Consider the following 19858-nt stretch of genomic DNA (forward strand, 5'->3'; position numbering starts at 1 on the left):
ACTTTAACATTGCAGAGGCTATGATGAAGGAGATTAAAACTACATAGGAAGTGGGTCCCAAATGCCTTTGAGGAACCTTGCCTGCACCTATGATTTTGTGACCTAGGTCTAACCTGTTGTTTTCAAAGATGTTAGGGAGACTGTGTTCCTAGTGTGTCTGTCTAACAAAGCTAAGCATTGCTTAGCTTTCACTTCCCATAGAAAAGAACACAGCTCTGGTTGTGGGAGAACTGTGAGCTGAACATATCTTAAAAAGAGCAACAGCTGTGATTTTCCTTCTTAAAGCATGTGGCATACCTGGTTTGCTAGCTTGCTTTACAACCTCATTCTTTTCTCCATGACTTGAAACATAGCTTCTCTCTAATTTTAAATGCATGCAACTGTTTTTGCATTTCTTCCTGCAGACAGAACACACTGACCACAACTATTATCTATCTCTTAATATTATGAACATAACATATATACTGTCCTAATGTTCTCAATTACAGCGCGCTTTGTACTTCATGACTAGTGAATAGTCTGCACCTCAGAAACTGCTGTCCTGCAGGCTTCCTCTTATACTTTCTTCACCACACAACACAAAATGATGCCAGGAACTACCTTTCCCTGTCAGGTGCCCATCCATACACTTTTGCCATCCACAGGGAATGGCAAACATATGTAGCAGCCTGTGGTTTACTCTGCAAAATGATGAAGCCAATGGCTGCTAAAACTTGCGTGTTCCTGTTTACATGCACTGAGAACTTACCAAGAGCATGACAGTGACCTCTATTTCTGCAAGCACATCTACATCATATCCCACATCAGATTAGAGTTAAATTGGCTCTAATTTAAGGACAGGGCAAGCAGAAGCCAGTTGGAAAAATAATGCCTATTTACTTTTGGTTTCTGTTAAAGGGTCGAAGGGTCTCTGTTGAAGGGTCAAAAGAACCCTTTGAGAAATTGTTTTATGATTTCTGTTTGACCCATGGGTCACTCTGGTGAGTGTTTGCCTTAAACTATTCACCTGCTGAAGTTGAATGAATTGGCATCCATTGCATGGTTAAGAGGTTTGTTTTCCCCATACGCTTGGCAGGGAGCCGAAATACTAATATATTTAGAGACTGGGAGGGTAAAAAGGAAGCTGGATCCTAATTTTATTGAAAACAGTAAGAGCTTTACTTGAAGAGACATTGATATTTGGCGACAGTCAAGTAAAGCATGATTATAGCCATTAAAATATGAAAGCACTCATAAAATCCCTGCATAGGAGCATGATCCAAAGCTGCTGGAGTGGAAAGCATCGCTGACGTTAATGGGCTTTGGATAATGTTCTAGAGACAGCAAAACAACTGAATTTCAGGTGCAGTAATACAAATCTGATAACACTCAACTACCCAAATACATCTCAGAAGTGCTCCATTTATCATTTATTCAAAAAGATCAAACAAGAGGTTAAGCAGTTAATACAATTAAAAGGAAAAAAAAATAAAGAAAAGAAAGCCACAGATGGCCAGTCCTACAGACCTTATCTACGTGAATAACCTTAATTGACTGAAATCATCTGACTAAAAAACTACATGACTAGGATCAAGGTATGCAATTCCCCCTCATTACAATGCTGAACATCAACATAGCAAGTACAATATGGGTAGCGTATTACCTCATTGCAGGCATGCTTATGGAATGGCGAATAGAGTAACTGTGGGATGAAAGCAAAAGATAAGGAAAAAAAGTTGTGAAATCCAGTTTGCAAAACGATCACAACATACTGTTTTTATTATTTGAATATATCTATTTTTAAAGTTCACATAAAAATACTGGTACTCCACTCTTGAGGGCAACAGCTTGTCAAACTTACCTGTGAATTCCAGCTCACGTTCAGCACTGAAGATCTTGCCACCACACTCTCATGTCAAACTAAACTGCAGTTGCATAGGGCTCAAAGAACCATAAAGTTCCTGGAAATGTCCATTTAAAGGACACAGAACCAACCCCGCCATCTAACACAGACGTTCATGATATGACAGAGGAACAGAAAGCTACCTTCGTGTTCCTCGGTCACAGACAATAAGCTTTGTGCTTGGTGAATGCAGCACGCCTCAGGTCTGTGAGCCTGATCAGAGCTGGTTGGAAGCAGTAGGTAGGCAGGCAGCTGCCTGCCTCTGTTGCATGTACAATGCACATAAATGGACTGCACTAGCCACCAGTTTGTATAGCCTAACACAAGAGGTTTCTTCAACAGAAAAGAAAGCCACTCAGCTGTAGAAGTTTCCTATCTCTTCTGGGATCACCAAGCATAGAAAGCACTGTTCTCCAAAGCTCTCGTCCACCTTTCCTTGCCACACTCTCTTCTTCCCTCCTCAGGCTTCCCAGCAGCGTGTGTATCAGGATGTTGGAAGGCAGATGACGGAGTCTCTACAACATTTAAAAAATCTCCTAATCCTCTTCTGCACCTCTACCCCTGCAGCTGGCTTCTTATCCTAACCTCTTGACTTAACTAGCCACATTCTTCTACCTGAGCCACCAAAGTCAAATCCGCTGTCCTAATTTCACTACTGCTGGGAAGTCTGTTCTGAATAATCTTTATTTGAAGTACAAGAACTCTCCATAACTACATTTACAACTGAACATTATGAGTAAGTTGCACCCTACAAGAGTACAAGAGTGCTGTTTCCAAAATTCATGTGTGGCTACTTTCAGTGTTGAGTGACAGCCGCAGATTGGTCTGATTGGAGTTGTTTCTGTCCCTTAAGAGCATTAAGGGACAGCAACATTTGGCTGCAATTAAGCAATGCATGATCATAACATTAAAAAATTGAGAGCTCTCATATAAACAGCACGTGCTTGTTCTGAATTATACAAATTCAGAGAGGCACTGTGTTGATAAATACACAACAACTTTTTTTTTTCCAGATTCAAGGTGGGGGGAGCTATTTGGCAAGAAGGTGGGGCAGTGAGATGTATACGAACCATTTTTTGTTGCGTGCATTTCAAGCTTTTGCTAAACTTAGATGGACAGAAGCTGACACCAGACAACACAAAGTTTTCACGTTCAATTTTTCACATCACATTTAAGATTTATGAAAGACTATCCCAAACATTTCATGAGTGCAGATCTTTAACAATTCTAGTTAATTGAAACAAGCATGCTTGTCATGTTAGTCTGGCAACACATGATGAACAGGCAGAAAATAAGAGTTTGGAAGTATTTCAGCATAGACTGCTCCTCTTCTAGCAGCAAAACATTTCAAATATGAAGCTCTGAGTAAGATTACATTGTGCCAAATTAAATTTGCACAGCTGAGAGATGGCATGTGACAGACGATCTGAATACTAAGTGAATATTTTACTAAGTTAATCTTTTAATTTCCTTAAAAAGGTGAGGATGCAAGTTGTAAGAACAGTGACAATACATACAATGTTTTAATGGAAACTTATAACACTAAGCTTTTTTAAAGACATCCCTGTCTGTGATGGTGAAAGATTTCAGAGGCTCAGTGCAGCTGCAGAGGACAGAGATCTTTCATGACAAAAAATGCCAGATACTACATTTTGGCTTCACGTCAGAGTGAGATAGTAAGGTCAATCTATATACCACATTTTGAAGTTTTCTCAGTGAAGTAAAAGCCCTCATTAGGATGACACTTAGCTGAAGAGTGAAGTCTTTCTTGAACTGCCCCATGCCCTGGCAGTACTACCAGGCCAGATGGACTGCAGGGACTGAGGGCCGTTCAGCCTCTCTGCTGGGTGTACTGACGTAAAGCCAAACTGCGTATAGAATCTCTCAGCATCCATAATTCATCATATGGTGAAGTGCTTTACAGCATCAGTATAGTCAAGCTCCAAAAAATACAAATACCTTCTTTTTTTTAATTAGGTTAAGAATCAGTCTTACCACTGGAAATTTCCCCAGGGGTAAAGACTTTTAAGCAGTCAGCACGTAGGCTTCATGACTAATATAATTTTGCTTTATTGATGAGGTGGTAATTTTTTCTTTTAAATGGATTTTTATAAAACTGTGCTGGCTGAATAGAAGTTTTGTGGTGTGCAGAGTTCCAACCTCTGACAGAAAACGACGGTTAGGAGAACGGTGTTACATATAAGCAGGTTTCCCCAAGAGCATCTTTTGAACGCATTCATTATTTGAATTTGAGACTAATCTACTCAAGAGCAAGGTAAACATACTCTAGCCACTTTGCCCAGTCCTTTCTTCATTGTACTCACCATGCTGTAAAAATGAGGCATTACACTTAGTAGTGTAGCAAATGCTTTTATCATACATAACAAAGTTGAAAGGAGAGAGTTCACTGTGTTACATTTCATAAAACACATCCTGTTAAATACAGAGGCAGTTTTTGAGGACAATAATGTGTCTTACCTAATTGAATGCGATCTTTGGTGGATGCACAAGAAAAGAAAAGCAAGAGTTAGAAGTATTATGAAAATGCAACAAAAAATTACATATGTATCTGTAGTATGCCAAACTGCCCAAAGAGAAAAATAAAATCATTTGCATTCAAATCTTGTTGCTGGAAATCACACTAGGCCGTAGATCAGTTCAGATTCCTTCAAGACAAGATTTTTCACACACTTCTTCACTACACACAGTCGTATACTCTCAGCTCAGCAATGAATGGAAGCTCTGTCTGCTAAACCATGTGTCCTCTTCATTAGATCAGATTTAATCAACGTTAGCCAGTTTCCCTCCCAAAGTCCTACCTTACCCTCATTAGGGAGGAAGTACAGGCTAACTGGAAATTTACATGTACATCAGTGAATGTCTTCCTCACTCCTCCCTCTATATTTTTTAATCATCTAAGTTGAGATAGATTTGGCAAAAAATAAAAAGCTTTTTAATTCCTAAAATTGCATTTTCTAAAATACTTCTTCCTTGTTTAAATTAATACTTGAAACACTCTGACACTGTTTTCCACCTCACATGAAACTTAATGAAGGTAGCAGCACTGGGACAGTCACACTGATATGCAATATCTAAAGGATGTCATTAAGGTGCCGAAGTCACGAAATGAGGCAGACAGCCTCTCCTTCATCAGTGTATTATTGATGTAGCCTTAATTAATGCCCACTTCAAGGCAACACCTGCCTCACGCAGTGAGCCAGATAGGTGGCACACGCTTAATGAACATCTCTCCAATAGTTATTCCTCACATCCTTTTCCAGTGTGTGGTGTGATGCATTATTTACTGCACACTACTCACACTGTGCTCTGAAGAAAAGCAAGGATTTATTCACGGTTATTTACAGGGCTCATCACCATGTATACATGCACTTCTCATACACATATGGATTTATCTCCACAACACGTTTCTGCTTTGAGAAGCTTCAGCAGTATTGTTACCAGTCATAACCTCCTTCTACTACCTGCTGCCTCCCAGTACCAGCCACCCCCTGCTCCATGCTAACACAGATATCTGCACAGCCAGGTGATAAGGGAATCTGTATTACTGCAGAGCTCTAAAAATCAGCTTGACTGGAGGGGCAAGTGACAGTAGAAATGAGAGAAAACAGCTGTTTCACCTGTCACCAAAAGAAATACTTATGAAATTATATTTTCAAATAAGATAATATCAACATCTCCTTTAGAGGGGATATTAAGAGACACTGAGGTTTAAGGATGATAGCTTGGTGTATGACAGATACAATGTTTCAGGGAATTTTGCTCTCAGTGACTTCAGCAACGGTTCTTGAGTGTCCAGAACACCCCTAGGTGATGGAAATGCACAAAGAGAATGCACAGCAAGCATCCTCTCCCACAGCACTAACAGGTTAATGATTCCTGAGCCATCTCCAACAGATATTGGCCTAACCTGCTTCTACAAACATCCAATGAGAGAGAGTTCACAGCCTTCAGAAGTAACCTGTGCCACTGTTCAGTTTTATAGCTGAATGCTTTCCTGAACTTGCACATAAAACTTACTACATTACTACATTATCCCTCTTCTTTCTTTATTCAGTCCCATTTTTCTGTATTCACATACTGTTACTGGCTGTATTTTCTGAAGCTCTGAATACCACTGTGATATTCTCCACGTTTCTTCCAGTTCATGTGCACACCCTGCACAGCCCTGAATACTCCAGCTTAGACCTTATCTGAACTGAGCAGAGCAAAGCAGTCCTCCCCCAGATCTTATAGGCAACACTCCCATGGAGGTTGGAATTAAGCTTGTAGAAGCAGAAGTAGCATGACAACATTGAATCATGCCACATTTGTGAGCCACTAGCCTGGCATGTGTTAGGCCCTTATCTGCAGAGCCACTATCAGCTGGATGGTCTGTACACCTCTGTGTTTTTTTGCCCTCTGTCAGTACAGCACCTTACTTTCCTTCATCAGTTTTTATTTCAGCATTTCATTTTGAATCCTACTCCTGCTGTCTAAAGTTGCCTGCATTCCCTCCCACTGCAGCCATCTTGGGGTTAAGTGCATACACGATGCCATCACCTAAACTAGTAGTAAAGTGATGAAGAGCAATGGACTCATGTCAGATGCCTGCAAAATCCTGTATTATGCTGAGACCAATTCCTTGAATGTAGTTTTCCATTCCCTATGCCCTCTTCCTGCTAAAACAGTAACACTATCCTGTGCTTCCACTCCATCCTCTACTACAGGTGGTGCCAGTTCAAAATAATCTTCTTGACAAACCTTTTTTTGTGTTTGTCATTGTGTTGTCTTCTAGATGCTTAGAAGGCAAAAGGTTAATGCTTTCCTCCTGTATCTGGTTTACATTTCCCAGAACTTCCCTTGTCCCTTTCTTGAGGGATGAACTTTGCTTTCCTCCACCTCTCTGGGACCTCTTGTGCTTTCCCTGCTGGCTCCAGTCTTCTCTGAGAGGCACATTCGTCTGCCTCATTCACACCACCAAGCTCTCCCTGCCTGCCCTCTGTCTCTTTCCACACATGCCTTTCAGCTCCTGGCAGGACTGAGGAATTATATTACCTTCACTCATTTACAGAGTTTGCTTATCCCAGACAATGAATTTGAAAGAGGTCTGCGTGATCATGTAATTAAAGAGAATGTATGGGACAACTGAATGAAGGATGTATAAGCAGTATAGCTGCTGACATCCTAATTTGCATGCATAGCTTTGTTAGATTAATCTTTAAATGCATTTACTTGGATAGTAATGTAAGTGGTAGTGTACACATAGTAGTAATGTATGTAGTTTCCTTACTTTGTAGTTTCATTATTTATTTTTCTTCTTTAAAACAAAACAAACAAACAAACAAAAAAAAAAAACAAAAAATAAAAACAGAAATTCTCCCACTTGGTATGACGACTTGTTTCTAGATAGGCCATAAGCAGATCTGAAACTCTTGGATCTGCACAGACAGCTGTGGAGCAGTCCATTAGTATTGCAGGGCAAGATCCCAAGTTCACCATTATATAAAGGAGCTGGGGATAAAGACCCTCAGCCACATGTCGTATCTGCTCAACATGGCAAGAGACATGCTGAAATGTAATAACATGTTGAAACGTGTAACCTCTGTTTCTTAGAGATCTAGCTCCACATTACTACCCTGCGAGTGACCTGGGACTCCTCTCTTCTTGTTTGCCTTCCTTCTCCATGTCAGAAAATGTTAACAGAGATGATAAGAGCTGGGAGTGGAAGGCAAGAAAAAAAAATGATGGCATCAGGATGACTGTAAGCTCTTTCAAAACCGTCACCACCCCGGCAGGGGTAAAGGCCAAACACACCAGACCTCCCAACATATGGGGAATTATGATGATCATCTGGATTTCAGAAAGCAGTTTCAAGTATCCATTCTGAACAGCAGCAGAACAGGGATTTGCATCTGGACACCACTGGTGAGCATCAGCCTTAATGTCTAAACAATAGAATTAAGCCAGAGTCTGATGTGTGTTTAAACCAGCATTTAGGGAAGGGGCCATGATAATCCTTATGCGTGATCACTGAGATAAAAACATATGGATTAGCAACAAGGCAAACAATGAAACAAAGGACGCATGCCTCCTTAACAGCTTATTCCTCCAACCATGGCAAGCGCTGGAGTGGGAGAAGAGTAGAATTTAAACACAGCCATTTATGTGGTAACATTTACAGTGTGACCCCTCGCAGAACTGTACCTGCTCCAAGATCTTATACCAGTTTCATTACTGGGGTAAACATACAAAGTATTACTCCAGATTTAGGGTTTTCAGCAGATGTAGAATGCCCAATTCATGCCGTGCTTTATGTAACTAGGGGACACTGGCTACACCACCTGCTTCTTCATTGCCATGTGCCAAGAAAACTCTCCTACCCGAAAACAGCATGCTTCCACAAAAATGGCAGTGCTAGTAAGTTTGTATCTTCCTGAAAAATGTTTGAAGATACTCATTTTGATCAAAGAAAGCTACTAGAAACAAGCTTCTCAATTAATTGAAACATTTATGTACTTAGCTTCTACTTAGAGCCCTTGGCTAAAGGGCTAATGGGTTAAATACCACCCATCTGCTTTCCATGTGCGAATCAGAAGCATGATCACCATGGGGATAGGGGCTGGCACTGATACATAGGTGAAAGAAAGCAGCCATTAATTAAGGGGAATATTAAAGGAAAGATGTCATTTATTCCAGTGAAGACATTTCTGCCTTGGGAGAAATCTCACATGCTATGCAAAGCACAAGTGATATGACCTGAGAAGTACTAAATTGTTAGTCATTCTTCCCTCCACCATCAAAAACCAGTGTTCTAGGTATTTGCACACCAACTCTTCGATCACTGCTGTAGGATCCAAAGCGATGAAGCAGTATGATGATCTGTTCACTGAGCACTGACCTTGTCTTCCTTACATGAGGAAGTGTTAGAAAGAGCAGAAGAGAAAACAGAATAGATGTATGCCACATGCTGCACAAACTTCTCATCGTGAATTTCTCAAAAATACACAATACAACTGTAAAAGGGAAGGCGGTAAGAATAAGCAAAGGCATAAAAAAGAATTGTGAAAACAAATCATGCAGCTGGAACCTCAGCCTGGAAAGAGGGAACTGAACAACAGGATAAAATCTCGGGAAATAGCGAATGACATTGAAGGACAGCAGTAGGACTACATTCAGTATTTCTTATAATAGAAGAGCCAGAAGGCATCAAAGGAAAAACCAAGTAGATCCAAAATAGGGAATGAATGAACAAATAAACACACCTCACACACCTCTTTATCACATAACTATCTGTTAATCTGGAGGAACATGAGGTGTTACAAATGTCAAAAGCTCATGCAAGTCAAACAAATAAATAGTAAATTTATGAAAAACAACCTGTCAAAGACTCTTAAATGAAAGCTTCCACCTCTGTTTCAGTGAATTTTCAGCTCGGATTGCTGGATGCCAAACAAATGTACCAGGAAAATGTAATTGCATGCCATTTTACTCTTATAACCTTTCCTAGGCATATACTATCAATATATATCTAGCTTTATTAAGTCAAAAAGTTCTTAGCTTATGTTCATAAGCTGGTTGTAAGTCACTCGCTAGATTTCTGTTTTAAAATGTAATGTGGAAAAAGACACTGTAAAGCAGACCGTACCATGATGAAGTTTTTCCTTTTTTCACCTGCACCTAGAAAAACAGCAATAATTCTGCAGAGGGTGTGTTACCTGTATGTAAAAGGCAGATACGACTCTAAAGATTTCTAAAGATTCAAATTAAAAATGAGAGTGGTAAAAAATCCATTTGCATTAAAAAACAAGAAAGTATTTGAAATATTGTAAAATGAATTCACACGGTGAAAATTACTAAAAAGTGAATATATACCATTATTGTTAATAAATGAGACCCTAATTCTGCAGCTCGGACAGTATATTGTAGTTATTGAAGTCCATTTATTTCATCACAAAAAATAAACTCCCTGAAACACCTGAGAAGCAATTCTATAATGCTGCTATTAAGCTGAAAACTTAAGTGGTGATTTGCTGAGTACAATTTCTTCATTTATGCTTCCATTTTGAGGAATTTTAAGTTGAACACTTTTAAAGATACACCAACATATACAGCTCAGCATTTAAGTTGTACTTAAATGGGAATTATTACCCTCTATTCCTGTCATTTTTATTTATTTATTTATTTTTTTAATGCAACACAACCACAGAATAAAATTTGCCTGCTATTTTAGGAGGCCTGGACTACCAGAGTGAATGAAGCTCAAGGGCAATAGTCAAATACCTTTCAGATTAGTAAAACATTAAAAGTTGAAAACACCTAGAAACAAATATATGGAAAGTATGCAGATAGTGGGAAACATAAAATAAAAAATAAAAAAATAAAGAAAAAGAAAAGACAAGGGAGTAAGAATTTGCTAACTAATAAAGCCTGCCTTCAGAATGTGGTACTACTTTTGTTTTATCTTTCGTACACTTGAAAGAGATGATATAAAATAGTCTGAAATGTTTTTTCTTTTTTAATTTATCTTTCCAGGAACAGCTCCAAGGCAAGCTTGTTTTCTTCAGATGATCTTTGTCTCCAGAATCCATGTATGAATAAAACTGGGTTAATAAAGATCTAACTGCAGTGTTTAGTCCCATTTTATTGGTATATTTCCTTGAGCTTGCAAAGCTGTTCCAAAAAGAATTTTTATTTATTTAAAAATAGGACTCAATTAAAATTACATTTTCATTCATCATTTTCCCCTTTTTTGGTTCAGAACTATTAATGTTATAAAATACTTCAATTACCAACTATTTGAAAGCTTAGAACACTAATGTAGGTGGAAAAGAAAGGCTGGGGAGAAAAAACATAACAATTCTGTCAAAGAAAGAACAGAGAAGCAGCAGATCCTTGTACCTCATATCTCCGAACTTCTTGCTGATGGCAGTTCCTACATTGCTGATAGCTGCTGTTGCTTTATGTCCTGCATGGCTCAGGGTCTCATGTGTTTTCTTGTAACTAGAAACAAAAACAAAGAACAGAAATAATGATAAGTTTAAAAAAGAGAGGCTAGAATCCCCTGCAATTATTTTTCCTTATTTCTGCATCTTAAGGTCCCACCCATCAAAAATTTAAGAAAAATAGTAACTGTAACACAAATCAAATTACGAAGATGCCCACTTCTGCACAGCTTTGTAAGTGCAGTTTAATCCTAATGTAAGCAAAGCACACTTCAGAACAATCCTTCACTGTCTGTCCTCCTTGAAGATAACATCTTCCAAGAGGTTAAAAGCAGAATGTCATGATTTGTTGAATACTAGTTTGATACAATTTCTGTAAATTTACATCAAATAACCATTCTGTCAGCAGACAATGACTTTCTGGCACAACCTGCGGTCTAAAGCACAGAAAGAATCAGCTAACATACGTGCTCTTCCATGCATACATACAAATTAGATACATTTCAAAGATGCACTTCAAAATTATTTATTGGTATTTCAAATTAGACAACATTGATCAAATCTGTTTCCATATGCTACAACTCTACCTTTTTATTTTTTAAATGTAAAGGAAGAAGGTTTTAGGAAAGAAAAAAAAGATGAAAACAATCTAGATAGTGAATGCATATTCTAAATAGCATCGATCACTGATCCCTTTTTGACGTTATTCATTTCACGTGTAGCATACACATTCAAACACAGAATCATCTTAATTTACTGATTTGGACTATATGCTCTGATCACACAGATCCTTCAGTATAGTTATGTTCTCAGAGTAATCAATAAGCTTTTCTGTACAGATGCTTTTTTTTTTGCTCAATAAACTAACTCTGAATGTGTCAGAGACCTCCTTCCAAGGAAATCATCTGGCACTGGGAGCAGTGACGCAGACAAGTTCATAATTAGAAGTACTGGCCTAGTAAGAGAAGGAGAGCATATTACAATCAGCCTTGTATCCTGTGGTGTGCCTTGGCAGACAAGGACTGCAGAAACGATCATGAAAAATTCAGAAGTACAACTCCTTTGGTCCTATTTCTCCTTTGAAAAAGTTCTGTAAGATTGCAAATGTGTACCAAAATACACCAGAGATTAATACAAAAATCCCACTGCCTAATTCTTGCAACAGTAACAGAGTATTTTCTTCTAACTTTTAGATATATGAATGCAATATAACTTGGTAGAGATAAGAGGAGAAATAAGAAAAGATTAACATTTGCAATTGGGCACATCACATTTTATGTCAGGTCCTTTTAGCCCTGGTAGTACCTACAGCTGGAAGTCCGACGATGAGGCCTCTGCTGTACAAACCATGGGCTAGAAGCAGATGCCAGGTAATGCTTTACTCTCTCAGACAGAATTCTATCAACAATTTTTTTCCTCAGCACAAATACTCTGATTTTATGATCCTAACTCCCCAAATACCTTGAAGACTGCCTAACAAGTTCTAAAACTGCCAAGCAAAACGTGTCAGTCTGTGAGGGTGTTCTTCTCTGTCTCCACTGACTAGGATGGCAGTTTAAAGGAGGCAGCTGAGGGTACCAAATCTCCAGAAACCTGGAGTTGGTTGGATGACTTGAATTAATCTCAACCACTAATGCTAAATGGCAAGAAAGGCTAAAACACTGCAAAAGTAACAGAGGGAGCACAAAGTGTAATTAGAAAGGAAGGAGCACTGGTTATGCCCATTTTCTGTCTTTTTCAACTGCAGAGCACAGACAAGACCTAAGAGATGTTTTTTACTGGGTGTCCTTTCTCCTCTGCCCTGCCATTTATCACAGGACAAAGCAAGGTTGCAATGCTCTTATTTCACTGAGGCCTCATTCTCTAGCTTGACTAGTTAAATCTCTGTCCTTTTTCTTGCTGTCATTGGACACACTCATCTCAGAGAGTGCAATGAGACCCTAAAATAGATGTTGATGATACCTCACTCAAACTACAAACATAAGTGTTGCCTATGAGAATAATAATAAAAAAAAAACACAAAACTTTCCATTGCCTGCTAGCTTATACATGCATATGGGCATTTGTTAAAATGCCCATATTATTGCTTACATGTCTTTAGACATCTTCTTAAAGAAGAAGTTTCTAAGTCTATTCAGCACAATTCTGTTGATGACAAAAATGAAGGCCAAAATTTGACTTCCAGGTCTGAAAGGTCCTTGGTAGCAGGGCAAAGCTCGTTTCATCTACACTCCATCCAGTCTGGTCACAACACCTGTAACCAAACTCACCTAGCCTTGTCACAGACTTCAGGATGACAGTTGGCTCAGCTAGTTCTATGAGAAGACAGGCAAGAGGGAGCATGGATCTTTCTGCAAATTACTGTGTTGATATTCAGTTCAAATCTTAAGCCCATTAAGATTAAGAAATGTTCAGTCCAAATCTTAACCATCAGACAAATTTTTATGAAGTTGAACTCTTACCCTAAGTTGCATTTGCAGAAGTAGATCCACCCCCAACACTTCCCTTCCCCTGCCACCTCCCCAACCTTCTAGGGGGGCTCAGAGTTAGAAATCAGAAAACACCACAGGGATGCTCTGAGAACTGGGACCATAATAAGGATTAGAATATTGTCAAGATCAGTGTCCCATTAGCCATACAAAAGTATATGCAAATTTCCACATATATATATATATATATGTTTAATGAAGTTGAAAATCATGTAAAAATTTATATAGGAACAAACACTATTTAAGTAGAGGCTGATTGTACATAGTGAAGTTTTTTGCAGCCTTCATTCTGAGTTTTTGTTGTTGTTCAATACACTTCATAGTTCATTTTATGCAAGGGCATGCTTAGCTTTATGAGATGGTATCTCCACGTCCTGCCTTTGTGCTGCAGGTTCTTCACACCACATAAAACCATTAAGAGAATAGTCCCAAATGTCCCCACACAACAGACAGACATCACTTCAACTGGGAAACAGTGGATCCCCTTACGTGGTTCTGAACATTACTTTGGTCAGAATACACCTTCTGGGAATTGGCTAAAATGACTCTGATTTGTGTTTTCCCTGTAAAACCCCTAAATGCAATGTCCTCCCCAGTATTTTTACCAGCAAGAAAGACCGGGAGACTGCATTTATGTTTCTAATACTTTTGATGTTACACAACAGCGTAAATCCAGATAAGACTGTTATGCAACTGGTCTTTTTTCAGCATCAACTTGCAAAAATGACCTTTGGCATGCCTCCCCCCACCAGCAACGCTGAAGAACAGCTTTAAGGAACAAAATGAACACAGGTAAAAATGCTGTGCAACTTGTAATGCCTGCCAACAGAGACAAGAAATAACTAGCATCTTGGTAGACCTTGCAGATAACTAGCTTAAAAATCAACACGCCATCCCTGCCTCTCCACCATTACTCGTATCACTATGTCTTCTTCATAAATTAATGACCTTTCCAGAGTACACTGCCTCACTACATTTAGTTATACTCCGTATTGACATATAGTACAGCATTTTGGTTCAGATATTTTTATTATAATTGTACTGCATTTACAGCATTCATTCAATACCTTCCCCTTGTTACCTCCCTGTTATCAGTGACCTCCAACATATCCTTTCTGATCTCTGGGAACCTTGTCAATTGCACATAACATCAATAATCTGAGCCAGCAATTCTCATATTTGCAGGTAACACACAGCAGTTTGTAGTTTTAACACACTGAACAGCTTACATAATTTTCAGAAGCATCTAAGTGTAGAAATTATGTTTGTTATTCCAGTTAAGAACTACTGAAATTCATTCCTGGGAAAAAAGTGTTGTAAGAATGCCTTTTCTCAAGGCCTCCTGCCAACACCAACTGCTCTGATGTGCCAAGTGATGTACAATACCTTCAGATTCTCATCCTTTTGGCACCCGTTAGTGGCAAACATTAGGCAAGTACTGATCACTGAGCTCATCAGGACAGGTGAAAGCATCTCAATAGTCAGCCATTGGCTAAAATAAGGTTTGTGACCCTGAACCACAACGCAAAAAGGCTCCAGCAGGAATTGGAACTCCATGAATTTAGGGCACAGAGGTTCCAGAAATACCACCAGTGTGGTGCATTTTACACAAATACATCATCAGGCTCCATTCCTTTCTTTCTAACAGTCATACAATGTCACCACCATGGTCGTGAGTTTTAAAGGATTATGCCAGGTGTCCAGTAGCATTAGTAAAAGCAGAAACAGGCTAACTTGGTACAAGAGACTCTTGATTTAGGCAGTTAGAGTAGGAATGTCTGCTCTGTTTTTGTGGCATCTAAACATATTCCATAGCACAGGAAAATTAGTTATAGTGACTAACAAGGATCCAGGTTCATGTTTTTCATTTAGCACTTCCTAATACCTACAGTGTATTTTGTAGACAAAAAAGGTTTAAGCAGATATGGTATATGTGAATTGCTGGCACAACTGTAAAATTGTAAATCAAACTCATTGTCATTTCAAATATTAGCTTTTTCAGATGACTTTCAAGTAAAAAAATTATCTGTTGACTTTGATTATTTATTTATTTTTTAAACAAGGAATTCCTTTTAAGAAAGAAAATGTCTATAAAACTGATATTATAAGTTATCATTAAATACATTGACATGCCACAGTTATATTCTGACAATATGCTCTCCTCAACACATTTAAAAGAAGCACATCTCTAGTATCGTTATGTACACTGTTGACAAAACAGATTTGCAGCATATTTTGACTGCATTTTTACCTGACAGCTTTGTATATAGCATTTAGGTTGTATTATCTTATGACAACCAAGTCTCACTGCCTCATTTTTTACAGCCACTTAAAGCAAATTAAGGAAGATTACTACTTCTCATATTAGCTTTTACGAAATGGTGTTTCATATAAAATACAGCCAAACAACAGACGTATAGAGAGGTCAGGGAACTGGATTTTTAAATGACCAACACCATCTGCAGGATAAGACAGGATAATCATATTGTATGCTATTTGATCTCAGCTCAGCTCAGTACAGAGCTGCCCTTTACATGGCAGAGTTAAATCTAACCTTCCGTCATAAGCACAATACATGGTCTACTGACAGAAGTAGGCTACGAAGATAATATTCGTATTTTGCATGGCAAGCTGCGTATTTGACCTATTACAGTGAATAATAAAGATTTTAAAATCAGCTTCTGTAAAATATGACAACACATACAGCTAATTAGCATATCTTCACTAAGCGTTGTTCTTCTCCATTAATGCGTGCTCGCAAAATTAATCCATTTGTGAAACCCACTTCTGTTATAGAGATTACATTAGATGCAACAAAATGCAAACAATTAGCAACAAAACCATATTGTAGAGCAGAGCCTGGTGGCACAAGTCATGTCCCATGAAGCTTGCTTCTTTTTACTTTTCAAACTATTAGTCAGCTTAAGAATGATATTTTCTGGAATCAACGTAAAGCATCTAACTCTCTGAGAAACTCTCTACTAGAAAAATCTTTTTCTGCTAATTTTCTCTGAAAGCAAAGCTCAGTGTTAATTAAATTATTCTAATGCTCAAATGAAATAAATGCGTATGTGATAACATATACTTAAAACATACTCTAAGAGCATTCATATTCCCAAATTCACTCTGAAGTGTCTACTTTCTTTAATTTATCACATGAAATTCATTCCAACTTCAAAAACAACAACAGATGTATTTTATAGACATTCTTTCTTTTCCTAGATACGCTGAGAATTGAAACTGTGCTGGCACCTGGTTGAGTGTGTATGCCTAAACCAGCCAAAGGAACTACGCCCCAGGTAGTTCCTCTTGCACAGAGAGAGGAAGGGCAGAGCTGAGGGAACCGACCCACTGCAGGTCACAGGGGACCTGCCTCAAGCCAGAAATCTGCATGCAGCACAGAAGATTTGGCTCTTCAGCAGGCTGGGGAAGAGTCAGGAAAGATTCCAGGCAACGATGACAAATATTCTGCGCTGTCCTGCACTGTAGTCTTCAAAACCGTGGAAAACACTAGGGATACAACTGTGAAAGGCATTACTTGTGTGGTGTAGCATAGAATGAGAGAAAAACAAGCAGTTCTGATACAGTTAATACTTGGTTAGAAAAGCCATAATATGTTGGTTTAAGCACAGATGAGCTTAGGACATTCCAGGACAAAATTTCACAGTTTATCACACCTTAAATTGCACCAGTAATACCGTCTGTGGGCTCTGTACTGTAAACTACATCAAAAAAGAGAAAAAAAAAAAAAAAGAAAAAAAACCCCTGCAGATTAAACGTATCTCTGCCTCCCTTTTCCTTTCTTCTCATTTTGTTTCTCTTTTTTTTTTTTTCTTCTCATCTCTCCATTTTCATTCACTCCCCTTGCTTTATTTTTTCTACCCCTTTTTCCCTTGACCTTCCCTTTGCTTCCCTTGACCCTGGATATTTTAAATCCTGGTCATTCCAGAGATTCCAGTTTACAGTTGGACCTCCTCTTCTTTTAGAGAGATATAAAATTTACAGATATCTGCAATACATGTGTATACGTTTTCTGGGTCAAAACCATAATCAGAGTGGATTTTTCTCTGAGAAGCTAACATTACATTTAATGATCTGTTCCAGATCACCTGAAGTCACTATGGAATTTCCATTAGATGAAGCTTCTGGTGTAAACAAATGGCCATATATTTTTCAGGAATGGGACAATGAGAATAGACTATGTTAACTTCCTGAAGTCCTTTCTCCAACCTTACTTTCCATTATGGCTCCCTTCCAACTTCAAGGCCATAGGTATATGTAGAAAAGTGGCCAAAAAAAGAACATCTTTGAAAAAGGCACGAACATTGAATGGCCTGACCCAAAAGACACCAAAAAATACTGAAAGTTAAAGGCTCCCTTTACTTCCATACAGTTCACACCCACACACAGGTAATGCGCTTGCTAAAGCCAACACGCCTATTTCTTCACTTACACAACCAGTGCATTTACTTGCAAATTTAGAGAAGAAAATGTCAAAAGGTGATTACATATTGCAATGAACAGAAACACCCACATTTCCATTACTACCACTCATAACAAGCATGTGTGTGGGAACACAGTATACCAAGTTCTTAAAAGTCACAGTAGGCCTGTGGCTGCCCACAAATTATAGCCAACTTCCTGAGAAGATTCTGATCCTCTGGCACACATTGCTATATATTTAATGTTATATTAGTGGAGACTCCAAGTACTGTAGATTTCAAGTCCAAAACGCATGCAGTTAACTATTACTTTCTATTTTCTCATCACCTGGCAGAACTTTGAATTACAAAACACGAGTTCCCACTATTTGTGGAAATCCATACAATTGTCCTCAGGTTCCCTACCAGCAGAACTAAGCTTGCGCATGGAGTTTTCAGTGAGTAGCTGAAGACGAGATCCTTACTCTGTTTCAGTAGGGAAAGGCCAATTTAAAAATAAGAAAAAGATTCCTCACAGTAAGGGTGATTAAACACTGGAATAGGTTGCCCTGAGAGGCTGTAGAGCCTCCAGCTGTGGATATATTCAGAACTTGACTGGGTATAGGGATATAGTCCTGAGCACCCTGTTCTAGTTCACTGTGCTCTGAGAGGGGGAGTTGGACTAAATCTTTATACTTTGACTTTGTAAATATTTAACCTAATTTCGTACAGGATCACAGAATAGTTGAGGTTCGAGGCAGTCATCTTACCTGTATGCACTACACAGTGAAAATCTGAAGTACCGAAGACTAGAAAGCACTGTGAAACCTTTATTGAAGCACCACCAATAAAAAAAAGATTTAGCTAAGTGAGCACACTGTATTTAGGTTAGATAAAACCTTTCCTTTGTAGCAGGATGTTAATTAGAAAACCTCAATTGTGGTCTCTAACTATCACTGCAAAGATATTTTTAATGATTCCTTAAGCTAAAATAAATAACCTGGAAATCTACCAACATTATCCTGCTTCTAGCATCTAAATAAATGAATTATCTATGTTTAAAATGTAAATAAAAACCTGAATTGCTTGAAGTTAACACAATATCCACCCACCTCTATTCACTGAAAACCTGATCTTTAAAAAGGCGTGTGTGGGAAATCATAGCAGCTGAGCCTGCTACCTTCCCTAACATGCGTTATACTAAATATCAGCACATTGATGAATGGCAGAGGAAATGAACAAGGAGCATGAAAAATTTATTATGATTCTGGTCAACATCATAAGTGAATGACTTCCATGTGTATTTCACACAAGATTGAAAAATGCAAACATTACAAACAACGTTTGTAACAAAGATTTTCTTTGTTTTTCTCTAAAGCTGGCTAAAAACCCTGGGTCAATACAGAAGAAGCTGCACATTACTTTTGGTAATACAATGCAAATACTATGTCTTACTAGAAGTGGTTAGAATTGCTTTTGGATACGCCAAAGCATGCATTAATGACAAGGAAACAGACTTTGTGCAGAACTGTATGTTGAGCCTGCCATAATCTTGAATGAAGGACATCAGCCTACTTGACCTCAGGTTGTCTCCCCTTTTCATGAAAACTTTTTTTTTCCCCTTTTTTAGTCATAACAGAATTCTTTAATGATAATTTCTGACGTACATACGTAACACTATGTTAACTTTTAAACTACCTGGCCAACCTTTTAAATTGTAAATGCTTAAAAATAGTCAGGATCTCAAGTTTATATTCAGTTATATTCAGTCATTCCAGGTGGCATCCATCCTTTGAGTTAGGTACTGAGTCTCTAAGTCCACTTTAGCCCAAGAATACATCCCTAAATAGAGGGCTTTAAAGAAGTATTAATACTATTGGCGGAAAAAAAAAAAAAAAAAAAAAAAAAAAAGCGCCTAATTGTTCCTTGTGGGTTTGAAAAGCTCTCCATTAAAGAAAAGTGGTTTTAATTTCTATAAAAACATAGCAACTACAAAACCCAGTAAGATTCAGTGAAAGCAAAACTAGACTCCTTAAAACCACATCTCTTCAGAATTTAAAATGACTAATTGTGGATTTAGAAGCCTAAAATAAAAGAATGTAAATATTTTGAACTTTTATTTTT

At 38.3% G+C, this 19858-nt stretch overlaps 1 protein-coding gene across 3 annotated transcripts in view; it reads right to left on the minus strand.

Annotated features, from left to right (window-relative positions):
- TPD52L1 (TPD52 like 1) overlaps nucleotides 1–19858 on the minus strand; it is a 55148-nt gene that overhangs the window by 6300 nt on the left and 28990 nt on the right. For 2 of the 3 annotated variants that reach the window (XM_027454596.3, XM_072036038.1), the window contains exons 4-6: nucleotides 10781–10882; nucleotides 4361–4375; nucleotides 1643–1681 (exon numbers count right to left, since the gene is read on the minus strand). In XM_027454596.3, the coding sequence (XP_027310397.1) occupies nucleotides 1643–1681; nucleotides 4361–4375; nucleotides 10781–10882 (156 nt within the window). The remainder of the gene's footprint in view (nucleotides 1–1642; nucleotides 1682–4360; nucleotides 4376–10780; nucleotides 10883–19858) is intronic. The other variant, XM_027454597.3, reaches the window with a different exon arrangement.

This window comes from Anas platyrhynchos, chromosome 3, assembly GCF_047663525.1.
Source record: "Anas platyrhynchos isolate ZD024472 breed Pekin duck chromosome 3, IASCAAS_PekinDuck_T2T, whole genome shotgun sequence".
Lineage (NCBI taxonomy): Eukaryota > Metazoa > Chordata > Aves > Anseriformes > Anatidae > Anas > Anas platyrhynchos.